The following is a 23432-nucleotide window of genomic DNA, read 5'->3' as shown; positions in this document are numbered from 1 at the left end:
TGGGATCTGGCCTTGCCCTCTGCTACCATTTGGCCCCTGACAGGGTCCTACTGAGGCAAAGCAGCCCTTGGACCAAGGAGGTTCCCCAGTCTGGATTTCAGCAGAAACAGCCTAATACAGTCTAATACTGAAGACTAACAGCATATCTGAACACCAAGTTAACCTTCAAAGCAACACTGAACTCTACAGTTTACACAAGAATTAGAATTGTTAATGCTGTACATTGTCACAAAAATCTTCATCTTACAAAGCATTCATTTCAAGATAAAACATAATATCTCACAACATTTCCGACTTTTATATTGAAATAATAGAAAAGAAATTCACAACTCAGCACTGTTTACACCAATCAGCTGGCTTGTTTTACTGCTATTGCAACTGCTGGTGTATCTATTGTACTCATCTATCTGGTGTTGTGCTACTGTAGTGGAGCTTCTATAATATCCCAAAGCCAGTATATCTCTTTTATAATCTTATTTTTCTTGGTCTTTATTTGTCTATCAGTATCACTGTTGCTGTCAAATCTTCTCCAACTTACGGCAACCCTACATGGATTCTAAACACTAAACTCTAAACTCTAGAAGTTAGAACTCTAACTTCTAAACTCAAGGCTGTGGCATCTTTTGTGCAATCGATTCATCTCATATTTGATCTTCCTCTTCTATCTTTGACTTTCCCTAGCACTATTGCCTTCTTCAACATGTCTTGTCTTCTCATGCTGTACCCAAAAAATGACAGCTTCAGTTTTGTTATTTTGGCTTCCAATATCAGTGTACAGAAACCATCAAGATGTAACACAAATATCAATAATTTAAAGAAAGAATTAACATAAAGTAACCCTTCCCTTACATTCAATCTTTCCATGCCATCAGACTGTTAGAATATCTGTTGCTACTAAATCAGTTGGTCTGTATGGGATAAATAGATCCGTTTGCTCAGAAAGTATCTACAGAGTCATTGTTCCTTCCCCAGAGTTGCTTACACATAGTAATCTTGTTTCCAAGATAAGTCTCCAAGTTTCTCTCCATGAACAAGTAGCAGCAAGCAGCTTATAAGCTTCTATCAACAAAGCATGCAGTGGTCTACCAGGAGAGATGTGTCTGCTATCCCAGATAGGTACCTTCAAGAGGGAACGAAAGACATATCTCTCCTGACTGGCCTTACCAGATTAGTTGCATTTAATGTACTTGTTTTTAGTCAAATTTTAATCACTGTTTTTAATCTCTTGTGAACCATTGTTTTTAATCTCTTGTCATGCAACCGATATTGTGTGAGCTTTCCTAATATGTCCAGCCACATCTTGAAACAAGCATAACATTGGGATTTAGCCTCCATTATGTCTGATATATTTACATATGTTTCATAGATGTATAATGTCATTTATATACATTTCTAATAACAATTCTCTATAGCCAGTATCTCTCAAGTAATATATTGCATCTGTAGAATAAATATTAAAAATTAGATTTGCAAAGGATTAAAATTAAAATTTACAATGGCATCATAAAATATCTGTATCCTTTTAAAGGGATCACCAGGCCTAAGCAGCAAAGGGGAAAAAGGTGAACCTGGAAAATCTGGTCCACAGGTATGTTTGCATAATAATGTGCTTTGATTATCCAGCTATTTATCTGCTGGCTTGTTTACTTTATTTCTATACCACCCAATGGCTGAAGTGTTCTGGTCAGCTTGCAACAATTCATTTTAGGATTTATTACTGAAACTGGTAGCAATCTCAATGAAACAACATGGAATATTTTTGGTAGTTTAGATTGTACTACAGGGAAGTTCATAGGTGGAATTATTTTCTTATTGAAATAGTGTCCTCATTGTGCAAAGCAAGACAAATAAGATCTTTTTTAACTCCTGGGCCAGTCTGCTTGCTCTACAGCTTAGTCACTCCTATCTGGGTCCTCTTTCCAACAGGAGCAGCTAAACAACCCGTGATACTTTCTCTGGGTTGATAATCCATGTGGGCACAAATGATGTAGCCAGGCAGGGTGTGGTCAGGATCACCAGGGACTTTGAGGCCTTGGGGAAGAAACTCAGGGAGCTAAAGGCCCAAGTGGCCTTCTCATCGATCTTACCAGTCTGGGGATTTGGGCATGGCAGGGACAGGAGGGTCACTGAGGTGAATGACTGGCTTAGGGTGTGGTGCCAGAAGGAACGCTTCGGGTTCCTTGACCACGGCACACGGTTTCCTGCCAGTGAACTTCTGGCAAGGGACAGGTTGCACCTCACGAGGATGGGGAAAAGATCCTTTGGAGATGCTCTAGCAAGCTTCGTCTGGAAGACTTTAAACTGAGCTGCGGGGGATGGGTTCAGGCCCTCCGGAAACGTGTCTGCACTGGACAAGTGTGGGGAGAGGATCAGGGCTCTGGGAGTAGGGTTTTAGAGGTACTGCAGGGACTGACAGGACTCCTACAGAGAGGGGCCAGGTATCAGGGAGGATGGGAGGAGGCTGGGGACTCCAAGGAAAGGAAGCGGTGAGAAGGAGTTGAGGTACATGTACACTAATGCTAGGAGCATGGCTAAAAAGCAGGAAGAGCTTGAAGCTCTTCTGGGAATAGGAGGGAATGACCTGGTGCGAATCACAGAAACTTGGTGAGATGAAAGGCAAGACTGGAATGTGAACATAGAGGGGTATCACCTTTTTAGAAAGGACAGGAAGGGAAAGAGGGGTGGGGGCGTGGTTTTATATGTCAGGAAAGGGATAGGATGCAGTGAGATAGAATGCAGCACAGATGGGGATTCGGTAGAGGCAGTCTGGGTGAAACTTAGGGGTTTTGCCAGGGAAAGAGACCTGACAGTGGGGGTATGTTATCGCCCTCCAGATCAACTTGAGACCCTGGATGATGTCCTGACACACCAGATTCTAAGGATGTCTCGGGGGAGAGACACAGTAATTATGGGAGATTTCAGTCTCCTGATATTAGTTGGGAGACTCACTCAGCGGTGACAACCAGGTCACGTCGTTTCCTAGAAGCTATAGAGGGAAGGTTTTTCACACAGAGGGTCGAAGAGGCAATGGGGGGAAATATCCTTGACTTGGCCTTGACCAATAGAGAGGAACTGATAGATGAAGTACAGATTAGGGGAGCTCTGGATGCAAGTGATCACTCCATCCTTTGCTTTGAGATCAGGGGATTAGGGACATGCAGCAGGTCAAGCACTAGAAGCTGGGACTTCAAGAGGGCCAACTTTGGCCAAATGAAGGCCAGACTGGGGAAAGTCTCCTGGGATAGGTTACTGGAAGGTAAGCGAGTTGAGGAGGGGTGGATAGCACTCAAAAGGGAGGTTTTGGAGGCGCAAGCCTTAACGATCCTTCTAGTCAGTAAGGTGGGGAGGCAGAGGAGAGTGCCGCCATGGATGCGAAAGGAGGTGGTTAAAGGGATTAGAAGAAAGAGGAACCTCCGTAGGAAATGGGTACTGGGGGAAATAGACAAAAGGGTATACCGGGAGGAGGAGGCCCATTGCAGAAGGATTCTTCGCAAGGCTAAGGCTGATTACGAGCTGAGACTTGCCAAGAATATCAAGAGCAACAAAAAGGGCTTCTTTCAGCATGTAAATAGGAAGAAGGGGAGACAAGTAGTGGGACCACTGAATAAGGAGGAAGGAGATCCAGTGACTGATATGAGGGAACAGGCACAGATGCTAAATGACTATTTTGCCTCTGTGTTCTCCCCAAAGCAGGATGGGGGATATCCGCATAGGAGATTAGATGAGGCTGGGGACTTAGGGGCACAGATTAGAGTCACCCCCCTTGAAGTCGAGGGGCTTCTCAGGGCATTGGACATTACAAAGGCGCCAGGTCCTGACAGGTTACACCCGAGAGTACTTAGAGAGTTGGCAGGGGAGCTCTCACGCCCGCTGGCCTCCATTTTTGAGACCTCGTGGAGAATGGGTGAAGTTCCAGAGGACTGGGGGGTGGCATCAGTGGTCCCAATTTTCAAAAAGGGTAGTAGAAAGGACATGGGGAATTACAGACCAGTTAGCCTTATGTCCATTGTAGGAAAAACAATGGAAAGGCTCATAATAGCGAGAGATCTAGTGATGCTAGATAGGGAAGGGAGACTGGCAGCCACACAACACAGCTTCCGCAAAAACAGGTCCTGCCAGACAAACCTTGTGGAATTCTATGACAAGGTTTCAAGATGGCTAGATGGAGCGGATGCAATGAATGTGGTTTACCTGGATTTCAGCAAGGCCTTTGACAAAGTGCCCCATGATATCCTGGTGGAGAAACTGAGGAGTTTGGGATAGGCCAATGCAATGTCCGATGGATTAGGGCATAGTTGACTGACCGAAAGCAGAAGGTAACCATTAGTGGGGAATCATTGGGATGGCGGCCAGTAATAAGCGGAGTCCCCCAGGGCTTTGTTCTGGGGTTGATCCTGTTTAATCTTTTCATAAATTACATGGAAGAAGGGGTGAACAGTCTGCTGATCAAATTCGCAGACGATACTAAAACTGGAGCAGTGGCCACAACTGAGGAGCAGTTACTCCAGTTCCAAAAGGATCTGGACAGACTATGGAAGTGGGCAGGAGACAACAGGATGGCGTTCAATGTGGATAACTGCAAGGTCTTGCACTTGGGGCATAGGAATAGGTGTCATAAATACAGGTTAGGGGACAAGTGCCTGGAGAGCAGCACTTGTGAAAGGGACCTCAGGGTACTGGTTGACTTCAGGCTAAACATGAGTCAGCAGTGTGATGCGGTGGTTAAGAGGGCAAACGCCACCCTTGGTTGCATAGTCGGAAGTGTGGCTTCTAGATCGAGAGAGGTATTACTACCACTCTATACGACTCTGGTGCACCCGCAACTGGAGTAATGTGTTCAGTTTTGAGCCCCTCATTACAGAAAGGATACGGCCAGTTTAGAGTCAGTGCAGCGTAGGGCCACCAGGTTTGCAGGGGATGCCATATGAGGCGAGACTGAGGGAACTGGGTCTCTTCAGCCTGGAGAAGAGGAGACTGAGAGGGGATATATTGTCGTCATACAGGTGTGTGAGGGGACGTTGCACGGAGATGGGTAGAGACCTGTTCTATCCTGCAGAGGAAGGCAGGACGCACTCCAACGGAGCAAAGCTCAGGGAAGTAAGGTTCCATTTAGATGCCAGGAAGCACTTCCTGACAGTTAGGACCCCGACGGTGTGGAATGGGCTTACATGAGAGGTCGTTGAGGCCCCATTGGTGAGGGTGTTCAAAGATAGGCTGGACATGCACATGGTGGGCATGTCGTAAGCAGAGCCAGCTGGAGCCGGGAGTCAGACTAGATGGCCCGGGAGAGCCCTTCTGATTCGGTCTGTTTGTATGTTTCTATGTGTAAACCTGCAGCTTTCTGTTCCTTTCAAAATCCAAAGCTAGTTGGGCCCTCCAGCATTCTTTTTTTCAGTCTTTTCCTAATTTTTTTCTGAAATCATGGAAATATTAAATGTTTTAATATTGTGGCAAGGCAGGATTTTGTAATCTCAGCATTAAAAGTTGTAATTTCTGGTTTAACTTAAAATAATGCATAATAATTCATAATACAGGGAAGACCTGGGAAGGATGGAGAAGATGGAGAGAAGGGAAGACCTGTATGTATTTCACTTTATCTTTATTGGTTGTACATCTTCTAAAATTCTATTGCTGGTAATCTCTGCTTTGAAGCTACAGACCTATAACATTTATTTATTCTTTACGTTCTTGCTACAAAAACAACATCTGACAATTTGTATTGGAAAAGTAGGTGAGCAGTTATAATGCAGTAGTGGGGAATTTTTTTAGCTTGAGAAACAAATTGGATCTAGGCAAAGACAATGGGGCCTAGCCTACTGGGGTGAGGGCCCACAGTGGGAAGGGCCATCCTCCTGAAGTCCTTGCCTGGAGACATCCATGCATCCCATTCACACATACCTAAAAAACACACACACAGAAAAGTGAGAGAGACGGGAAGCCTTTGAGAACTGGCCCTTCAAGAGCATCCTTGATGCAACAGCTCTCAGATAAGCCAGCTTCACTTGCTCTTCTTTTTCCTCGGATGCCTTTTATGGTACATTCCTTTCCCAGTGAGAGAGGAATGCAAAGCTGACAATGATCACTTTAAGATTCTGACTCAACTGGAAGCTGCTTTCCCATTCCTTCTCCTTTCTTTGAAGGGACAAAGGCTTTGGGGAGGGGGAGACTATGCAGGCTGGATGGTTTTCCATCCCTGATTTATAACATAGTTATAATGTTACAGATTTATGATGTTATGTGATCTTTTTTTTCTGTGATTTTTGTAGGGAGAACCTGGCAAGCCAGGATTTCCAGGACCACATGGTACAACTGGCCCAAAAGTAAGTAGATCCATTTGAAAATGTATTATTAAATTAGAGATGCTTGAAGAAGAGGAACTCATGTGCAGGCTTCGGGGGTTCATGAAGAAGAAGTGAGCTTTTAGAACATCCCAATTCTTCTCCAGCTTAAAATCACAAAAGAATTTTTGGTTTCTCCGAAGTTCCTTTATGGGCTACTAGACTTTTGCGTAGTGTTCCATTACACTAAAGACAGGGAAGGATCCCACATGTTCTGCTGCTGGTATCACCACATACGTTTGGTAAATCTTTAAAGGGAAGGAATGGGGTGGGGGTGGGGCTTAGGGATTCCTGAGCTGGTGATATCCAAACATGACATTGTTTCAAAAAATACGCAATGATTTCAAAATGTGTGTGTGTAGGGGATGGGGAATTACAGGTCATTTCCAAGCCAATGAGTCTATAATTTCATAAACTTTTATATTTTTTTATAATTTGACTTGCATATTATATTTTGCAAGTCAAAGAACTATTTGACAGTGATGAGTGAATTTCCATAGCTTTGACTCAGTGCAATCATAGCATCAGTAATTCAACTTGATAATGTATTGCATAATCATAAATGCTCTACAGTAGTGCAATGAATATTCAAATTGTTTTGTTTGTAAGTTGTTCTTTTATGTGGAAGAACTAATAAACACAGCAAATTACTTGGAAGTAGCTGTTCTAACTACATGTTGGGTGAACTGGGACAAAAATCATATTTTTGGGTATAGCCATTCTAAATATTTGATTATATTACATTAATATAGTTTCCATTGACTTAAAAGAAAGCACATAATTATTTATGTTTGTAAAACATTTCGAGCCAGAATTTATATCCATGTTTTACTTATTGTACTGTTAACTGTTTAAAAATACTTAATGGAAATGTAGCTGGATGTGGAGACTAACTACCATGCATGCAAAATAACCAAGAGGACCTCATACGCTTTTTTTTTTTTTTTTTTTTGCTACAAGCTATAACTTCCACCCTGCAAAATGGCTGGGTTTTTTTAACTTTAAATTTATATTTGCTTTACCTTTTTTAATTTTAGGCAGTTTTAAAATGAAAATTACTTTTTTTTCCAGGGAGATAAGGGTACAGCAGGTCCTCCAGGACTTCCAGGAATAGTGAGTGTAACTTTGTGTTTAAAAGAAAGTCTTTATACTTTAAGTATAAGAGATGTCTTTATATGTAGCCCATTTATCTCTGAAGTGCATAAAGAGGCTTCTGTACAATTTCCAGCTGACATCTCTTGAAATGTTTGATTCATTAACTCAGCCCCCTACTGCTGCCATTCTATATTAACTTATAAAATGTGTATGCCGTCCATTACTTGCGTCTCTGGACGGCTTACAACATAAATCAGAATAAAATAGATAAATTGACTATTCCACGCTGGCTGCAATTAATAAAATACAAACAATAAAATCCAATTAGTATTAATACATATTAAAATATTGATTAAATAAAAAGGTCTTGACCTGGCAACAAAAAACATATAATGACAGGGCCAGGCGGACCACTCTGGGGAGCGCATTCCATAGTTGGGGCGCCACTGCAGAGAAGGCACTCCTCCAGACTCTGTCTCTTAACATCTTTCACAGAGGGTTCCTGGAGGAGGGCTTCTGTTGCCGATCTCAGGGGGTGGGAGGGCAAATAGGGAAAAAGGCATTCCTTTAGGTATCCTGGTCCCAAGCCATTTAGGGCTTTATAGGTAATAACCAGCACGTTGAATTGAGCCCGGACTTCGATGGGAAGCCAATGGAGCTGATAGAGGACTGGGGTTATATGAGAATAACCCCCAGTCCCCGACAGCATCCTGGCAGCTCTATTTTGTACCATCTGAAGTATCCGGACTGTCTTCAAGGGCAGCCCCACGTAAAGCACATTACAAAAATCCAACTGGGAAGTAACCAATGTGTGTGTTACTGTTGCTAGGCAATCCTCCTCCAGGTAGGGATGCAGCTGATATATTAGCCGAAGCTGAAGGAAAGCGCTCCTCACCACCACTGTCACTTGGGCTTCCAAGGACAGCTTCAGGTCGAGGAGCACTTCCAAGCTGCGGACGCATTCCTTTAGAGGGAGTGCAACCCCGTCCCAGGCAGGGCCCAAGTCACCTACCCAGGAGCTCGAATCACCCACCAACAGAACCTCCATCTTATCTGGATTGAGCTTCAGTTTATTGGCCCTCATCTAGCCCATTACCTCGGCCAGGCACTGGTTCAGGACAGCCACTGCCTCACCTGGATTAGTTGAAAAAGAGAGGTAAATCAGCATACTGATGACTCCGCAGCCCAAACCTCCTGATGACCTCTCCCAGCGGTTTCATGTAGATGTTAAATAGCAAGGGGGACAAAATGGAACCCTGCAGTACTCCATGGCAAAGTTGCCGTGGCACAGAGCCAAAGTCCCCCAGCACCACCACCTGAAATCAGCCGGCAAGGTAGGAGTGGAACCACTGCCAAGCAGTGCCTCCTTCTCCCAGCTCTCCAGGAGGATACCATGGCTGATGGTATTGAAAGCCACTGAGAGTTCCAGGAGAACCAACAGGGACACATTCCTCCTGTCTCCCTCCCTGCACAGATCATCATACAGGGCGACCAAGGCAGATTCAGTACCATAACTGGGTTTGAACCTGGACTGAAATGGGTCCAGATAATCAGTTTCATCCAAGAGTGCCTGGAGTTGTCCCGCAACCACCTGTTCCACCACCTTGCCCAGAAATGGGATGTTGACCACTGGTCTATAATTGGCGGCCATCTCTGGATCCAGAGACACCTTCTTTAGGACAGGTCTATAAAGTATATAGTAGACTATAAAGTATAGTATAAAGCAACAGGGATTATTAATGGCTACTTTATTTTTGGAAGGAAGCTGTAGTGAGTAAGTTTGCAGGGAATGGAGGTAGAAGAATGTGTATGCTCATTACTTTAAAGCAGGGGTCCTCAAACTACAGCCTGCAGTCTGGATCCGGCCTGCCATGCCCATTTATCCAGCCGGCCTCAGAGGTTTTGGATTCCCTGCTCCCACCACCGCCTCTCGTGCTTGCTGTGTGGGTGGGAAGACAGTGGCTTGCTCGCTTGGAGATGGTTTTAGACTCATTGGGAGATCTCCGAGCAAGCTGCCGCCGCTGCTCACCTCCTGCAAGCACGCTCGCCGCCACCTCGCTGCGTGGGTGGAGAGGCAGTGGCCTGCTCGCTCGGAGATGGTTTTGGACTCACTGGGAGATTTCCAAGCAAGTGAGCCGCCTTCTCTGCTGCCTCGCCACGTGGGCAGAGAGGCAGAGGCTTGCTCGCTCGGAGATGGTTTTGGACTCACTAGGAGATCTCTGAGTGAGCAAGCCACTGCCTCACGTGCACCCACTGCCACCTCACCGGCCCGCGCCCCTGGGCACCCCCGCCTCACCGACCTGTGCCCGTCACCACGGCCTTTCAACTTGCCCCCTGTTGAAAAAGTTTGAGGAGCCCTCCTTTAAAACAATTCACTAGTCACTCGTGTTTAAGCACAATGCATGCTTCAGTCCAGTGTCAGTCAGGGTATGGCAGGATTAGTCAAGAGAGCTGACAGAGGTCAAAGCACAATCAGGCAGTCAAATGTGCTACACAGTCCAAAAGCAGAGTGAAGCATCCAAGTAGAGATGTGTAAGAAATTCATTCTGGGGCTGGGAATCTGTCAGGTTCCTTGGGCTTGGCCTGCTCGACTCAGCTGCACTGTGTCATGCCATGAGTCCAAATTTCTGGCGAGCATTCCCTGGCAAGTGTTTGTACAGCACTTACCAGGACTCAAGCCCCACATGACTGCTGCACAGGTGTCATCTGTCTTCCGTGTCACGTGAAGTGGCCTTTGTTTGGGTTGCTGCATGTGATTCCTCAGAAGGTTGCTGGTTGCACGGCCTTCATTCCATGAGCATTTGCAGATCTAAAGCAAGCGATGAGCACAGGAGAGAGTCTGCATATACAGTGGTACCTTGGCTCATGAACTTATTCCGTTCCAGGACTCTGGTCGTGACCCAAATTGGTTGTGAGCCAAGTCAAATTTCCCCATAAGGGTCAATGTAATTAAGGTTAATCTGTTCTGCAACTATTTTTTTTTTTTTACTCACAAAAATTCGATGCAAGTGACAAAGAACAACAAAGATTGTGGCCATCTCCCCCCGCCCTGTGATCGTGCGGGTGGGTGGAGGAGGGGACGAGCGCACTCGGGCAGGGAACACAGGCGCAATCGCAGCCATCTCCTCCCTCCTCAGCACAACCATGATCATGCCTGTGCAGGGAAGGTGGGCATGCTCGTGATCGTCCCCCGATGCAGAGTTCACAACCTGCGGCAAAATTGTTATGAAATTTCTGTTCGTGACCCAATTTGGTCATGAACTGAGACATTTGTGAGCTGCAGTATCACTGTACTAGAGAAACAGCTTTCCCAAAGCTGCATCCCTGAGTCCAGGTGTCAGGTACATAACACCAATTGCAAGGCAAAGTAAAAGATGCTGGAAAGGAAGGAACAACACCATTTCTAGCACTGGCTAGGCAGATGCTAAAGGCTTTTATCACCAGAGCTTCCTCCTGGGATTCTTCTTTTGCAAGTGAGCAGGCCTGCTCAAGGGTGCCATGCTGGTAGCCAGAGGGGTTGCTCAGCCTCTGCTTCAGCGGCAGTGTACCCTCCCTTGACAGAGATGGACCTACAGCTGTCAGTGATTGATCTGAGCCCCTCTTAGTTTCTGGAAACTTTAGCTCTTCCTCTGAGAGGAATTCCTCAAGCAGAGTATAATGACCACAGGAATGAAGCAGGCATTCATTCATTGTAGTGAATGAAGAGTCAGAAAGGAAGCATGACGTAAACAGCAAAGTATTTTTAGATTTAGAGGAATGATACATCACAGATTATCCTAGTGATTCACCACTTTTTCATTGAGGATACTGAGGGTGCACCTCTTTATAACTAATATTGTGTCATGCTTCTGAAAAATACACTTTCCAAGTATGAATAATATGAACAAAAGACTAAGTGTATACAGTTCTTAGTCAATTCAACAGAAATATTGGCTTAAAATCGAGCCCCAGTGGCCTAATGGATAAGGCACTGGCCTCCTAAGCCAGGGATTGTGGGTTCGAGTCCCATATGAGGTGGAGTTCTTCTCCTTCATGGATCACTGCCTTGTTGTGGCAAAGGGACTTGCGTAGCTCAATGAAGCTATGAGCTATGCCATGCAGGGCCACCCAAGATGGACAGGTCATAGCAGAGAGCTCTGACAAAACGTGATCCACTGGAGAAGAAAATGGCAACCCACTCCAGTATTTTTGCCATGAAAATCCCGTTGTTGTTGTTGTTAGTCGCGAAGTCGTGTCCGTCCCATTGCGACCCCAGGGACAACATTCCTCCAGGCCTTCCTGTCCTCCACCATCCCCTGGAGTCCACTTAAGCTCACGCCAACAACTTCAGTGACTCCATCTAGCCACCTCATTCTCTGCCCTCCCCTTCTTCTTTTGCCCTCAATTGTTCCTAGCATTAGGTTCTTCTCCAGTGAGTCCTTCCTTCTCATTAGGTGGCCAAAGTATTTGAGTTTCATCTCCAGTATCTGGCCTTCTAAAGAGCAGTAAGGGTTGACCTCCTCTAAGACTGACTGGTTTGATCTTCTTGCAGTCCAAGGGACTCGCAGGAGTCTCCTCCAGCACCACAATTCAAAGGCCTCAATCCTTTGGCACTCAGCCTTCCTTTTGGTCCAGTTTTCACAACCATACATTGCAACTGGGAAAACCATAGCCTTGACTATACAGACTTGACTATTGCAGAATTCCAGAGAATAGCTAGAAGATATAAGAATGCATTCTTCAAAGAACAATGCAAAGCAATAGAAGAAAACAATAGAATAGGGAGGACCAGAGATCTCTTCAAGAAAACTGGAGATATGAAGGGAACATTTCATGCAAAGATGGGCATGGTAAAGGACCAATATGGCAGGGACCTAACAGGGGCAGAAGACATTAAGAAGAGGTGGCAAGATTACACAGAAGAACTATACAAGAAAGAGCTTAATGTCCCCGATAAGCAAGATGGGGTGGTCACTGACCTCAAGCCAGACATCCTGGAATGTGAAGTCAAATGGGCCTTAGGAAGTCAGAGCAACAACAAAGCTAGTGGAGGTGACAGTATTCCAGCTGAGCTATTCAAAATCTTAAAAAACAATGCAGTAAAAGTGCTACATTCAATATGCCAGCAAATTTGGAAAACTCAACAGTGGCCACAGGATTAGAAAAGGTCAGTTTACATTCTGATCCCAAAGAGGGGCAGTGCCAAAGAATGTTCAAACTACCGTACCATTGCACTCATTTCACACGCTAGCAAAGTTATGCTCACAATCCTACAAGCTAGGCCCCAGCAGTATGTGGACCGAGAACTACCAGGATTGCAGGCAGGGTTTCGAAGAGGCAGAGGAACTAGAGTTCAAATTGCCAACATACGCTGGATCATGGAGAAAGCTAGGGAGTTCCAGAAAACCATCTACTTCTGCTTCATTGACTATGCTAAAGCCTTTGATTGTGTGGATCACAACAAATTGTGGCAAGTTCTTAAAGACATGGGAGTACCAGACCATCTTATTTGTCTCTTGAGAAACCTATATGCAGGTCAAGAAGCAATGGTGAGAACAGGACACGGAACCACTGATTGGTTCAAAATTGAGAAAGGAGTTTGGCAAGGCTGTATACTGTCGCCCTGCCTATTTAACTTATATGCAGAGCACATCATGAGAAAGGTGGGGCTAGATGAATCACCAGTTGGAATTAAGATGGCTGGGAGAAATATCAACAATCTCAGATATGCAGATGATACCCATCATGTGCATGTCCAGACTATCTTTGAACACCCTCACCAATGGGGCCTCAACCACCTCCTGTGGGAGCCCATTCCATACTCTCGGTTTCCTGACTGTCAGGAAGTGCTTCCTGACAAGTAGACGGAACCTTGGTCCCCTCTTCACATCTTCACCCTAACCTCTTCCACCCCACTCTGTGTAAAGGAGCAGGCTACCTTGGAATGAAAAGCCTTCACTCTTATGTGAACTATTTTCATTCAGTTGTACTTCGCTATATGTAAATAATTGAAGTTGTTTTCACATGGGAATAAGAAGATCTGGCAAGAATCCAGCTGCCTTGTGCTCACGGGACATCTTTCCTATGCTCAGCCTTGGCCAGGAAGCAAGTCTTCAAATGTCCAGGCTGCTAGTGGAGCCCTTCTGTGCACAAAACACACAAAATGCATACTTCTTTGTACAAAGTATGCAAAGTCTGCAAGTCACAAGCCAACGCCTAGAAGCAGAAATCCACTTGCACAGCAGGTGCCTGGTGGTGAGTTGCTCAAGGACTCACTTGGGATTGCTTCCTGCCAGGTGCCCATGCAAACACTCAGCACAAGGCAGACTTGGGGCAGAGAGAAAGAGGACTGGGGATGGGGGAGCTGAGCTGAGCTGAGGAAATCTGATTCCTGCCCCCAACCTGGTTTCCTCACGCATCACTAGTTTCGGATTGAACTGAAAACAAGTCCTTAAAAGCCTGAGCTTGAGAATTATGTCTGCAGTTCTGCACATGGTTTACATCAATAGGATTTAAGCAGAGTGCCTGTATGTAGGATCAAAGTCTACAGTTCCAATCTGTATGAGGGCTGCTTTGTGGTTTTTCAGTTTCTATATATCATGCTATTTGCCATATTTGTGCAGGTTATAAGTCCAGGTGAAGAAGTTATAGTAGGTGAAAAAGGAGATCCAGGTCCTCAAGGGCTCCCAGGTGCAAAAGGTGAACCAGGTCAAAAAGGTGAATATTGCTAATTGGTTATTACCTTCTTTTAATTAAGAAATAAAAAAGAGCACTTTAATGTCCCCTGGACAGTATCTGAGGGACCAGAGGATGGTGACATTTCCTCTGTAAGGGTATCAGCAATGCTGTGACTTTGGAGGGGAAAATCAAAGCAAGCATTGCTCCCTCTCACATCCTCCCCCCCCCCCCCCCAGTGGCCACAGAAAGCTCTATGGCAGCTTCTACTCCCAAGGTCAGCATCCTATCAGCAGAGGAAGAAATGGGTGTGTTGGGGGCAAGGAAATAGGTGAAGAGGGCCCATGTATTCAGTGGATCCACAGGTCTCTCAGTTCCTATCCCCAACTGCAGCAAAGTAGATGAGCTACAAGACTCAGAGGCCCATCTAATGAAAACAGTCCAGATGGAGAAAGGAAAGGTGAAAAAGCCTCTGTTGTTTGCCACTGTAAGCTCCAGGGCTCTTGCTAGTGCACTTTAGGATGAATAGAGAACTCAAAGACCAGTCAGTCTTGTATTTAATGGACTTCCTGATTAACTTATAAATGCTGAACCATTTCTTGACTGTTTTGATAGTATATTACTGCCATGACATGAAAGTGATTATAGAGAAAAACCATTCAGAAAGGTTTTTAGGCCTGCCGTCTGAATGACTTGAGCTAGCTATATCAGCGACAAAGTCAATTGAAACCATCACTTCCTCAGAATTCATTGCAATTCTTTTCGTAGGTTTTTCGGGTCTGCCAGGGCCACCAGGTCCTCCAGGTAAGGATGCCTGCTTGTTTAGTTGATAAGTTGGTTTCAGATACCAATTTTTCTAACTTTTCTCTCCCCAAATGCTACTGTTGTATTTAGTGAACAATGCTATTTTTAATAGGTCTTTTCCATGATAAAAGGTATTTTAGCTGCTAAATGGTTTTTAAACTTTAAAACTATTTTTAAAAATTCTATATTATGGGAAATGTTTATTGTTGTTTTTACTTTATCCTGTTCAGGAATTGTTGGAAACTGCCAAGAGAGCTTTGGTTATTGGGCAGTTTAGAAGTGAAACAGATGATGATGATGTATTTTATAAAATAATTTATTACTTAGAAGATATCTTAAGTGATTTCAAGTATAGAATTATTCTGGTTTTCTTCTTTTTTTTCAGTTTTTAAAGTTTTATTGTTTTCTACTCACTAAACAGATAATTATTCCAAAGACTTCAAACATACTGTGTACAAAGTCTTATTTCTCTCTACAAATGCTATGTATTTCATCCTGAATTAAAATTCCGATTCTGTAGCCATTGATAGAAAAACTCCCATGTTTGGTAGTAAACTGTATCTTCTTTTTCCTTAAGGGATAAAGTCAGTCTATCCTTTTCTGCAAGGTCCAGTACCTTGTTCAAGATCAAATCTTCAGCTGGTAGCTCTTCATTTCTCCAACATTGTTCATATGTAACCCTCACCGCTGTTATTACATGCAAAGTCAAATATATACTTTGTTTATCAAGATTGTTGGGGAGAATGCCTAACAGAAATATTTCTGGTTTAAACATTACAGGTCTTTGCAACATTTCCCCAAACCATCTATGTATTTTAACCCAGTATTTTTTTGCTTTATCACAAGTCCACCACATACGGTAAAACGTACCAGGTTTCTGTTTACATTTCCAGCACTTAGTTGACATATTTGGAAAGATATTAGCTAATTTGTTTGGTGATAAATACCATCTATAAACATTTTATACAAGTTTTCTTTATAAGAAGTTGCCAAAGTTATCTTAACATTTCTTTTCCACAACTTTTGCCACCTATGCAATTCAATGTTATACCCAAAGTTTTGTACCCATGATATCATTGTTTCTTTAACTTGTTCATCTTCCATTTTCATTTCTAAGAGAAAATTATACAATCTTTTAATCATTTTTTCATCTGATTTTAAAATAATTGATCAAAAGTATTTTGATCCTTATAGAAACCATACATTTTAAAATCTTTGGCATGTCTCGATTTTATTTGCATTTGATGCTACCAAGAAAGATCAATGCTCTGATCTTGAAGTTCTTGATTTGGTTTCAATCTTCCCTCATTGTCCAAGATGTCATTATAAGTCACAATCTTATTGAAAGTTTAACGCATTTGGGTATACAAAAGCTTCCATGGGAGAAAGCCATCTCGGCTTCTTATTATAGATTTTATCTTTAATTTTTCCCTAACTGAAATCAATGCATTCCTACTATAGTGATTTTGAAAGTACCCATGAGTTTTACATTTCTCCATTTTTCTTTTTCTCGCTTCTTGTTCAAGTAGACTTCTAAAATTTTCATAAAATTCTTGAGCCTTAGAAATTGAGTCCAATCTGTATCTTCTGGTGTCCCAAGTAAAAAATATACCTTCAGGTGTCAGCCATCTAAACATGATTGCTTTTGCACTTAGCTTTGAAGTGAGGAATTGATATTTCTTCTGTCCTTCTCTAATTCTCCAAAGTATTTGTTTCAAGGCCACTATTTGAGTTTGGTCATTCTCTAATGGTCGATCATGAAGAATTCTGAGGATCTCCTCTCTGGTAGACATTTTTATGAATTTTATGTGGACTTCTCTTGGGAGTTTATGTCTCCTTACATTGCTTGAATTAACTCTATAGATCAGGTCAATTTCTTTATCCATCTTTTCCTTTTGGATGCCGAGAACATCAGCTAACATTGTAATTATTACGTCATTTAAATCTTCATTTTTTGCCTCTGGTATAGTCTGTAATCTCAGGTAGTAAGATGCCTTGTCCATCTCCAATATAGCCACTGAATCCCATAGTGTCTTGTTTGCTTGAGATAGTTGTTGTATTTTGTTAGTCATCTCTTCAGTCTTCTTATCTATATTGCTAGTCTTGTTTTCCACCTCTTTTATTTTTTGCTCGTTCTGCTCAGTTTTCTGTTGTATTTCAGCAAATTTAGCATTTATGGCTTCAGAGTGGGTATCCAGCTTAACCCATCTTTCATTTTGGTTTGAAGTCAGTTTTTCTAGTTTGTCATGAATTGTTAAAAGTGATGTTTATATCTCCTTCTGAATTTTTTCCTGTTGAGTCGTCAGATCCAATGGTCTTGCTTGGTATGGACTAGATATAGATGCAATTGCCCCCCCCCGGGGGGGCAGGTGCAGGATGTGTTTTTCTCATTATTGATAGAAAAATTGTTACTTCAAAGGCACTTCTAGGCATATCGTCCAGCAGCTAAAGGGTTAATATTAAAAAATTAATTTAGAGACTCTGCTGTAAAACAAATTCATCACAAGGTGGCAGCAGAGAGTCATATAGGTATCTAGTGCCTTCAATTCTCTTAAACAATGACCAGAAATGCTCAGGTCACCATAAAGCCGAAAAAGAAAGTGAAAACAAACCAAAACAACGGACTTTTTCTTCAGATGATTTACAGTAGGTTTCAAGATTTAAATCTTTGCCCTTGGGGAGGTTAACGTAGTTTTTATTCTCCAGGATTTATAACATTGTGCTTTCTCGGTTAATCGCCCCAGATCTGTCACCGCTTAAAGTCTGAGGGGGCGGGGGAGATATTCCTCCTCCATTGAAATAGGGCTCTTTCATCTGAATTAATGCCTATTCCCAGCGTTTCCTTTAAGGGCTCGAATTTAGGAAATGGCAAGGGTCTCACCCAGTAGGTCTGAAGTTCAGTTAAAAGCTTTTCTTTGATGTTTGGCCGGGAGCCTACGGCTAGCAAGGGAGTGAACTCCCTCTCATTCTGTTCACCGTGGAAAGACGGGTTACCCCGGCAAATAAGGGGGGCCGCCGCCTCCCAAATCTAGCCGGAGAGAATACCGTACCATTCACCCCACCTTCGCGTGATTGGGCTTTTTTACAGCCCCTGGTGAACGGATTTCGGTGCGAAGCACGAAGCTCCTGTCTTCGCTGCCGATCACACCGCGACGTAAACCGGAAGTCCCTGGTTTTCTGATTTCTCATTAAATTTTCCATTTCTGGCAGTCTTGAGATCTTAATTGTGAGACATTCGCCATCTTTCCCTAACTGTCCAAGCAGAATAGTGTAATCGGATTTTAGACATAGTAGAATTTTAGATTTAAAAAAATGCATATGTTATAACATATAGCACTGTAATATTAAATCAGCACTGTCAGTCATCTGGCTCTCTTCTTTGCTATCATTTCAAAGCTCCTATCTGAGGAATCTTTCACGCAAACCAACTGTGGTTTGGTGATCACCTGAGATCACACTACTGTGTATGGCAATCTATTGGGTGCAGTGGTTTACTTTACCATAAAGCTTCTCTGCAAAATGTTCTTTGCCAGCATGTGGGGGTGTGATGATTTCAGGATCCATATGGGAGTCACTCTATGCCATGGGGGGGGGGGGCATCCAAGGAACTTGGGTCAGTCCCCCACTCAAAACCCACTAAGGACCACAAATACAAATGTGCTGGCCAGAGTGCTGCTGCACTCCCAAATTTGGTGCTAATGGGTGAACACCTTGTTTTAAAGAAAAAAATGTAGGGGTTTAGTTGCTGCCTCTGCTGATAAGCCACCAAATCATGGCCAGTTTTGAGGGGTGCATGTACTCAGCATAATTGAGATCAGCAATGGATGCCGTTCTCTGGGAACCCTCTGTGAATGATATTAGGAGGGTGAGTACCAGGAGGAGGGCTTTCTCTGTGGTGGCGCCCCATCTATGGAATGCGCTCCCCAGAGAGGTCTGCCTGGTGCCGTCATTATTTGTTTTTCAGCGCCAGGCTAAGACCTTTTTATTTAAAACTTATTTTAATTGCTAAATTATTGTATTTATTAGGATTTTAAATTAGCCGAGAATGCACTGGGGTTTTAATTTTAATTTTTTTTTTTTTTGTATTTTTTGTGAGCCGCCCCGAGACTTTGTTGCGATGGGGCGGCATAGAAATGTTTTAAATAAATAAATAATGAATGTTGCCCACCTGTGTGAAATGACTTACCACAGGGAGTACACTCCACATGAAGTACACACCATACAACTGGATGTTTCTGTGAACTAGACCTAACAATAGCTTTGATAAATAAGCCTTCTTACTATTGCTTGAATTCATTTGGTAGGTTTAAGGGAAGTTTCAAGATGGCATATTAGTTTTGACTCTTCTTGTCTTTGTTGTTGTTGTTGTTGTTAAATAATCTATTTGTCAATCTTTTTTGTTTTGTTTTTAACTGATGTCTGCTTTGCTGCATGATCATAATCAAGGGCAACCAAGTCCAGGATTAATAGGGGCACCTGGTTTTCCTGGTGAGAGAGGAGAAAAGGGTGACCGTGGCCCTCCTGGACATTCTCTGTCTGGTGCAAAAGGAAATGATGGATTACCAGGGCCTCGTGGTATACCAGGACCTCCAGGCCCTGCTATTGTAACAGGCAAGTTATTTTTTAATGTTAAAAAAGATCTAAGATAAGAAAATGGCAGTGCTTGGTCAGAATATCAGAGAAAAAAGAAATATTAAATAGATTTGGTTTTAAATGAAATGTATCATCAAAGTAAAATGTCTTTTGACCGATTGGTTCCATAATGAAGAGTATTTGATTTCTTACATTACTGTATAGATACCATGCATCTGAGCAGTTGCTTCTAATCTAAGCATAAATCTATGTTTTGTCTAACTAAGAGCACTGTTTTAATCCTAGTAGCCTTGAAGTGAGAATATACAGGGCACATTCTTAGAGGTAGTAAGCTAGGATATAAATGTTGTCAAGTCATTAGGTAACAATGACCATGCTGGTATCAGATTTAATATACAATTAGGCAGAAGACTGCCAAAGACATCAAACACAGTTGTGTTTGATTTCAAAAGAGGAAACTTCTAAAAATGAGGCAACTGGTAAAGAAGATGCTGAAGAGAAGAATTAAGAAATTTAAATTATTTCAAAGCTCTCAGAGATTACTCAGAAACACTGTAATGGAGGCACAGATAATATGCATACCACAAGTGAAGAAAGATAGAACAAAGTTCAGGAAATCACCAGAGTGGTTAATGCATAGAATCAAGAAGAAAGTCTTGACCAAATGAAAAAAAAAAACAACAGATGGGACCTTAAGCTTGCACAAGGAAGACGCAAGCAGAAAATCAGAGACGCATGGAAGCAGTTTGAGGAGCACATTGCCAACAACTTCAAGGCTAACCATAAATATTTTTTTAAATATATCAAAATAAGGTGGCTAAGAAACCAATTGGCCATTGGACGATAATGGAATTAAAGGATCAATAAGGAGAATAAGGAGATTGCAGAGAAGCTGAATGAATTCCTTTCATCAGTCTTCACAGCAGAGGATGCAGAACAGATACCTGCCCCTGAGCTTATGCATTCTGGAAGGATGTCTGACGAATTAGGTCAGTAGTGACAAAAGATGAAAACTTATTGACAAACTGAAAGTCAGAGAGTCACCCAGTCTACATAGTATCCATCCTACAGTTCTCAAAGAATTCAAATATTAAATTTCTTACCAAAGTATTTAATATTGGCCCTTGTACCAGAAGATTGGAGAATGGCCAATTTCATACCAATTTTTAAAAGATGATCCGGGGGGATCCAGGAAATTACAGGCCAGTTAGCTTAACACCTGTTCTTTGTAAACTTCTTGAAAGCATTATTTGAGATACAAACAGTAAGTATGTAGAGGGAAAAAGCCTGCTGGAAAAAAAATCAGCATGGCTTCCACAAGGGGAAATCTTATCTCACTAACCTACTGGAGTTCTTTGAGAGTGTCAGTAAGCATGTAGACAGGGGTAATCCAGCAGACATTGTTTACTTGGACTTCCAAAGGGCTTTTGGCAAATTCCATAAGGATAAAAGAATATGTCACTGGTAAACCTTCTTGTAACAAAACTGAGCTTGAGCTAGTCAGTTGAAGTCTGACTTCTCTGCTGCTTGGGGTGACCTCCTATCACTTCCGAGAATCCCACAGGTTTATGCAGATTATCCCCACTGCCTCAGATCCCAGACCCATAATACATGGATATAATAAATATTCCTTTTTCCACCGTTCAAATATTTAGCTGTGTGTTTTTGGGAACAGGTGTATTCCCACACAAATAGTCCTGCTATAAATGGGAAAAATATGGGATATGATATGGGAATAAACATATTTATTGAATGAAAAACTGAATCTGTGGATATAATCTTACATTGAAGCTGCTCATATTCTTTTGACTCCAGTATGCCATGAGCAAGGTAACCCAGTTTTCCAAGCAAATATATAAAGCAGGAATAGTCTCTTAGATTATTTCAGTGTATGCATTAGTACTTTTGCATAATTCCTGATTATTTTAAATGTTTCTAGATATATTTTTAAATAATTTACTTGTATGGGTATCTTTAACATCTGCTTCTCATAATGCTTTTGGCAATATAAAGATGGTCTTATCACATCTTCTGACACATGAATGTCCCTGATTTCATTGAGAAGTGTCTTTTGAATTCTTTTGAATGAGGAATATTTTTTCCTCAGCCATCCCAATCATAGGCATGTATATACACATATCTCTGATGTAGCATTTTCATATATTATATTTCTCCAGTTCTGCAGGTTGTTGGGTTTTGGAGAATAATATGTGAATTGGTGTTATAGGAGTTGATATTCTTGATGGCATGGCTCAGTACTACTACTTATTTGTGGTGATCATTAACATAGATTTCTTTGAACTGGAATCTGATCATTAGAAATAATTTACTTTTACTCAAATTTCAGATGAAATGCAGGCATGTCAGCCTGGCCAACCTGGTGATCCAGGCCCTCCAGGCCCTCCTGGGCAGCGTGGCTTCTTGGGAGAGAGGGGAGAAAAAGGTAATGTTATCTTTGGTTTTGAATTTTTCATAATTAGTTGATCAGAAAATGTAGAGCAGGACAGCCTTTCATTAAAACAAAAAGTGAGTTTCAAGTGAAATTCTCCCTTGATGGTGGGGGGATTTTAGAATCTTTGGGAAGACTCTTCCCCTTGTCAGAAGGCAGGATCTAAAAACTTCTGTTGCTCCTTCAGAGGGAGTAGTTGTCCATCTAGCCTCCCAGACCAGGTCTGCCTATGACAATGAAGCAGTCATTTTCACAGTGACCACAAAAAGGGAGATAAGCCTGCTTCTCTCATCAACATTTATCTAGGGACAGGGTATTAGCCAAAGATTATTTTTGTGGTGGGTCCTACATCTCTTGTGGCAGGTCTCTAGCTTGGGCGTTTGAATCGGCCAAGTCCCAACATCTTGGGCCTATTACCCAGCTGCTTGCATTGTTGCTACCCTAAGCTGGCACTGTAGCTCCATTTGCCACAGGGTAGGCAGGGAACAGTGGCAGAGACTCTCCTCATGGACACTGGAATGGCACCAATTCTGACTTTTTTGGAGTCTGACGCAGAACCAGTTACTATTTAAAGAAGCTACAAGCAGTTAACTTGGCTAATAGCCTTCCTCCAGTGTTCTCCCTAGACCACCAACTTAATTCCATCCCCAGGAAGAGGACATATCAACCAAACAGGCCATTTCTCCATTTCAGAGGATTACCAGGTCTTGAACTGAAGTACTACCTTATGACAGGAGCATTACTAAAAGCCATCAGAAAATGGAGCCAGTGTACCTCAGTGGTTAAAAGATCTGGATTCTAGTCCCCACTCAGCCATGGAGCAAATTGAGTGGCTTTGGGCCAGTCATAGACTCTCAGTCCAACTTACCTCACAGGTTTGTTGTTGTAAAAATAAGATTGAGAGGAGAAGGAGAATTATGCAACCAACTTCCTTGAGAGGAAAAAAGGTGGGAAATAAACATAGATAGATAGATACGTAGATAGATTTCCCTCATCTTATCAAGTATACCATTCTAATGCTCCCTCATTCCTGTGAAGTTTTACCCAAGCCTAAGCCCAACTAGACAGTGATCTGACTGTGACAATAGAACTATATTAAGTTCTCACATTCCCAGAGTGCCCTCATCCTATCCAGCAAGAAAAGATTGTCCAAAAGCCACTCCTGAATCAGTTGGAATGATGCACCTCTTTCTGCTGTTGTCTCTCCTAAGACTTAAGCACAATGTCTGTGTAAATAGATGAGAAAATGATGCCTAAGGAAAGACAGCATTAGGACCTTATTGCTGCATCCAAGGACAGATGCACTTCCACTACCCATGTGGCTGCCCACCCTGGCACAGGGTTTCACAATTCATGCAGAGGCAAACAAAGGCAGCCACTCACACATCCAGCACTTTCTCATCCCTTCTGTGAACCAACAGGGAGCACCCCTGCATAGGCATGTTATTTCCAGCCAAATCTACTACATTCTTTGTCCCATAGGTTAGTCCTCCACTTTC

General features: G+C 42.7%; 1 protein-coding gene across 3 annotated transcripts in view; it reads left to right on the top strand.

Annotated features, from left to right (window-relative positions):
* COL4A1 (collagen type IV alpha 1 chain) overlaps nt 1-23432 on the top strand; it is a 197252-nt gene that overhangs the window by 85560 nt on the left and 88260 nt on the right. For all 3 annotated transcript variants that reach the window (XR_006414881.1, XM_044431656.1, XM_044431657.1), the window contains exons 15-22: nt 1529-1588; nt 5535-5579; nt 6267-6320; nt 7410-7451; nt 14036-14129; nt 14856-14891; nt 19338-19502; nt 21832-21927. Coding sequence is in view for 2 of the 3 variants with exons in the window: in XM_044431656.1 (XP_044287591.1) it covers nt 1529-1588; nt 5535-5579; nt 6267-6320; nt 7410-7451; nt 14036-14129; nt 14856-14891; nt 19338-19502; nt 21832-21927 (592 nt within the window). In the remaining variant the exon portion in view is untranslated. The remainder of the gene's footprint in view (nt 1-1528; nt 1589-5534; nt 5580-6266; nt 6321-7409; nt 7452-14035; nt 14130-14855; nt 14892-19337; nt 19503-21831; nt 21928-23432) is intronic.

This window comes from Varanus komodoensis, unplaced genomic scaffold, assembly GCF_004798865.1.
Source record: "Varanus komodoensis strain SLA01 unplaced genomic scaffold, ASM479886v1 scaffold23, whole genome shotgun sequence".
Classification (NCBI taxonomy): Eukaryota; Metazoa; Chordata; class Lepidosauria; order Squamata; family Varanidae; genus Varanus; species Varanus komodoensis.
This window is presented reverse-complemented; position numbering and strand designations above follow the sequence as displayed.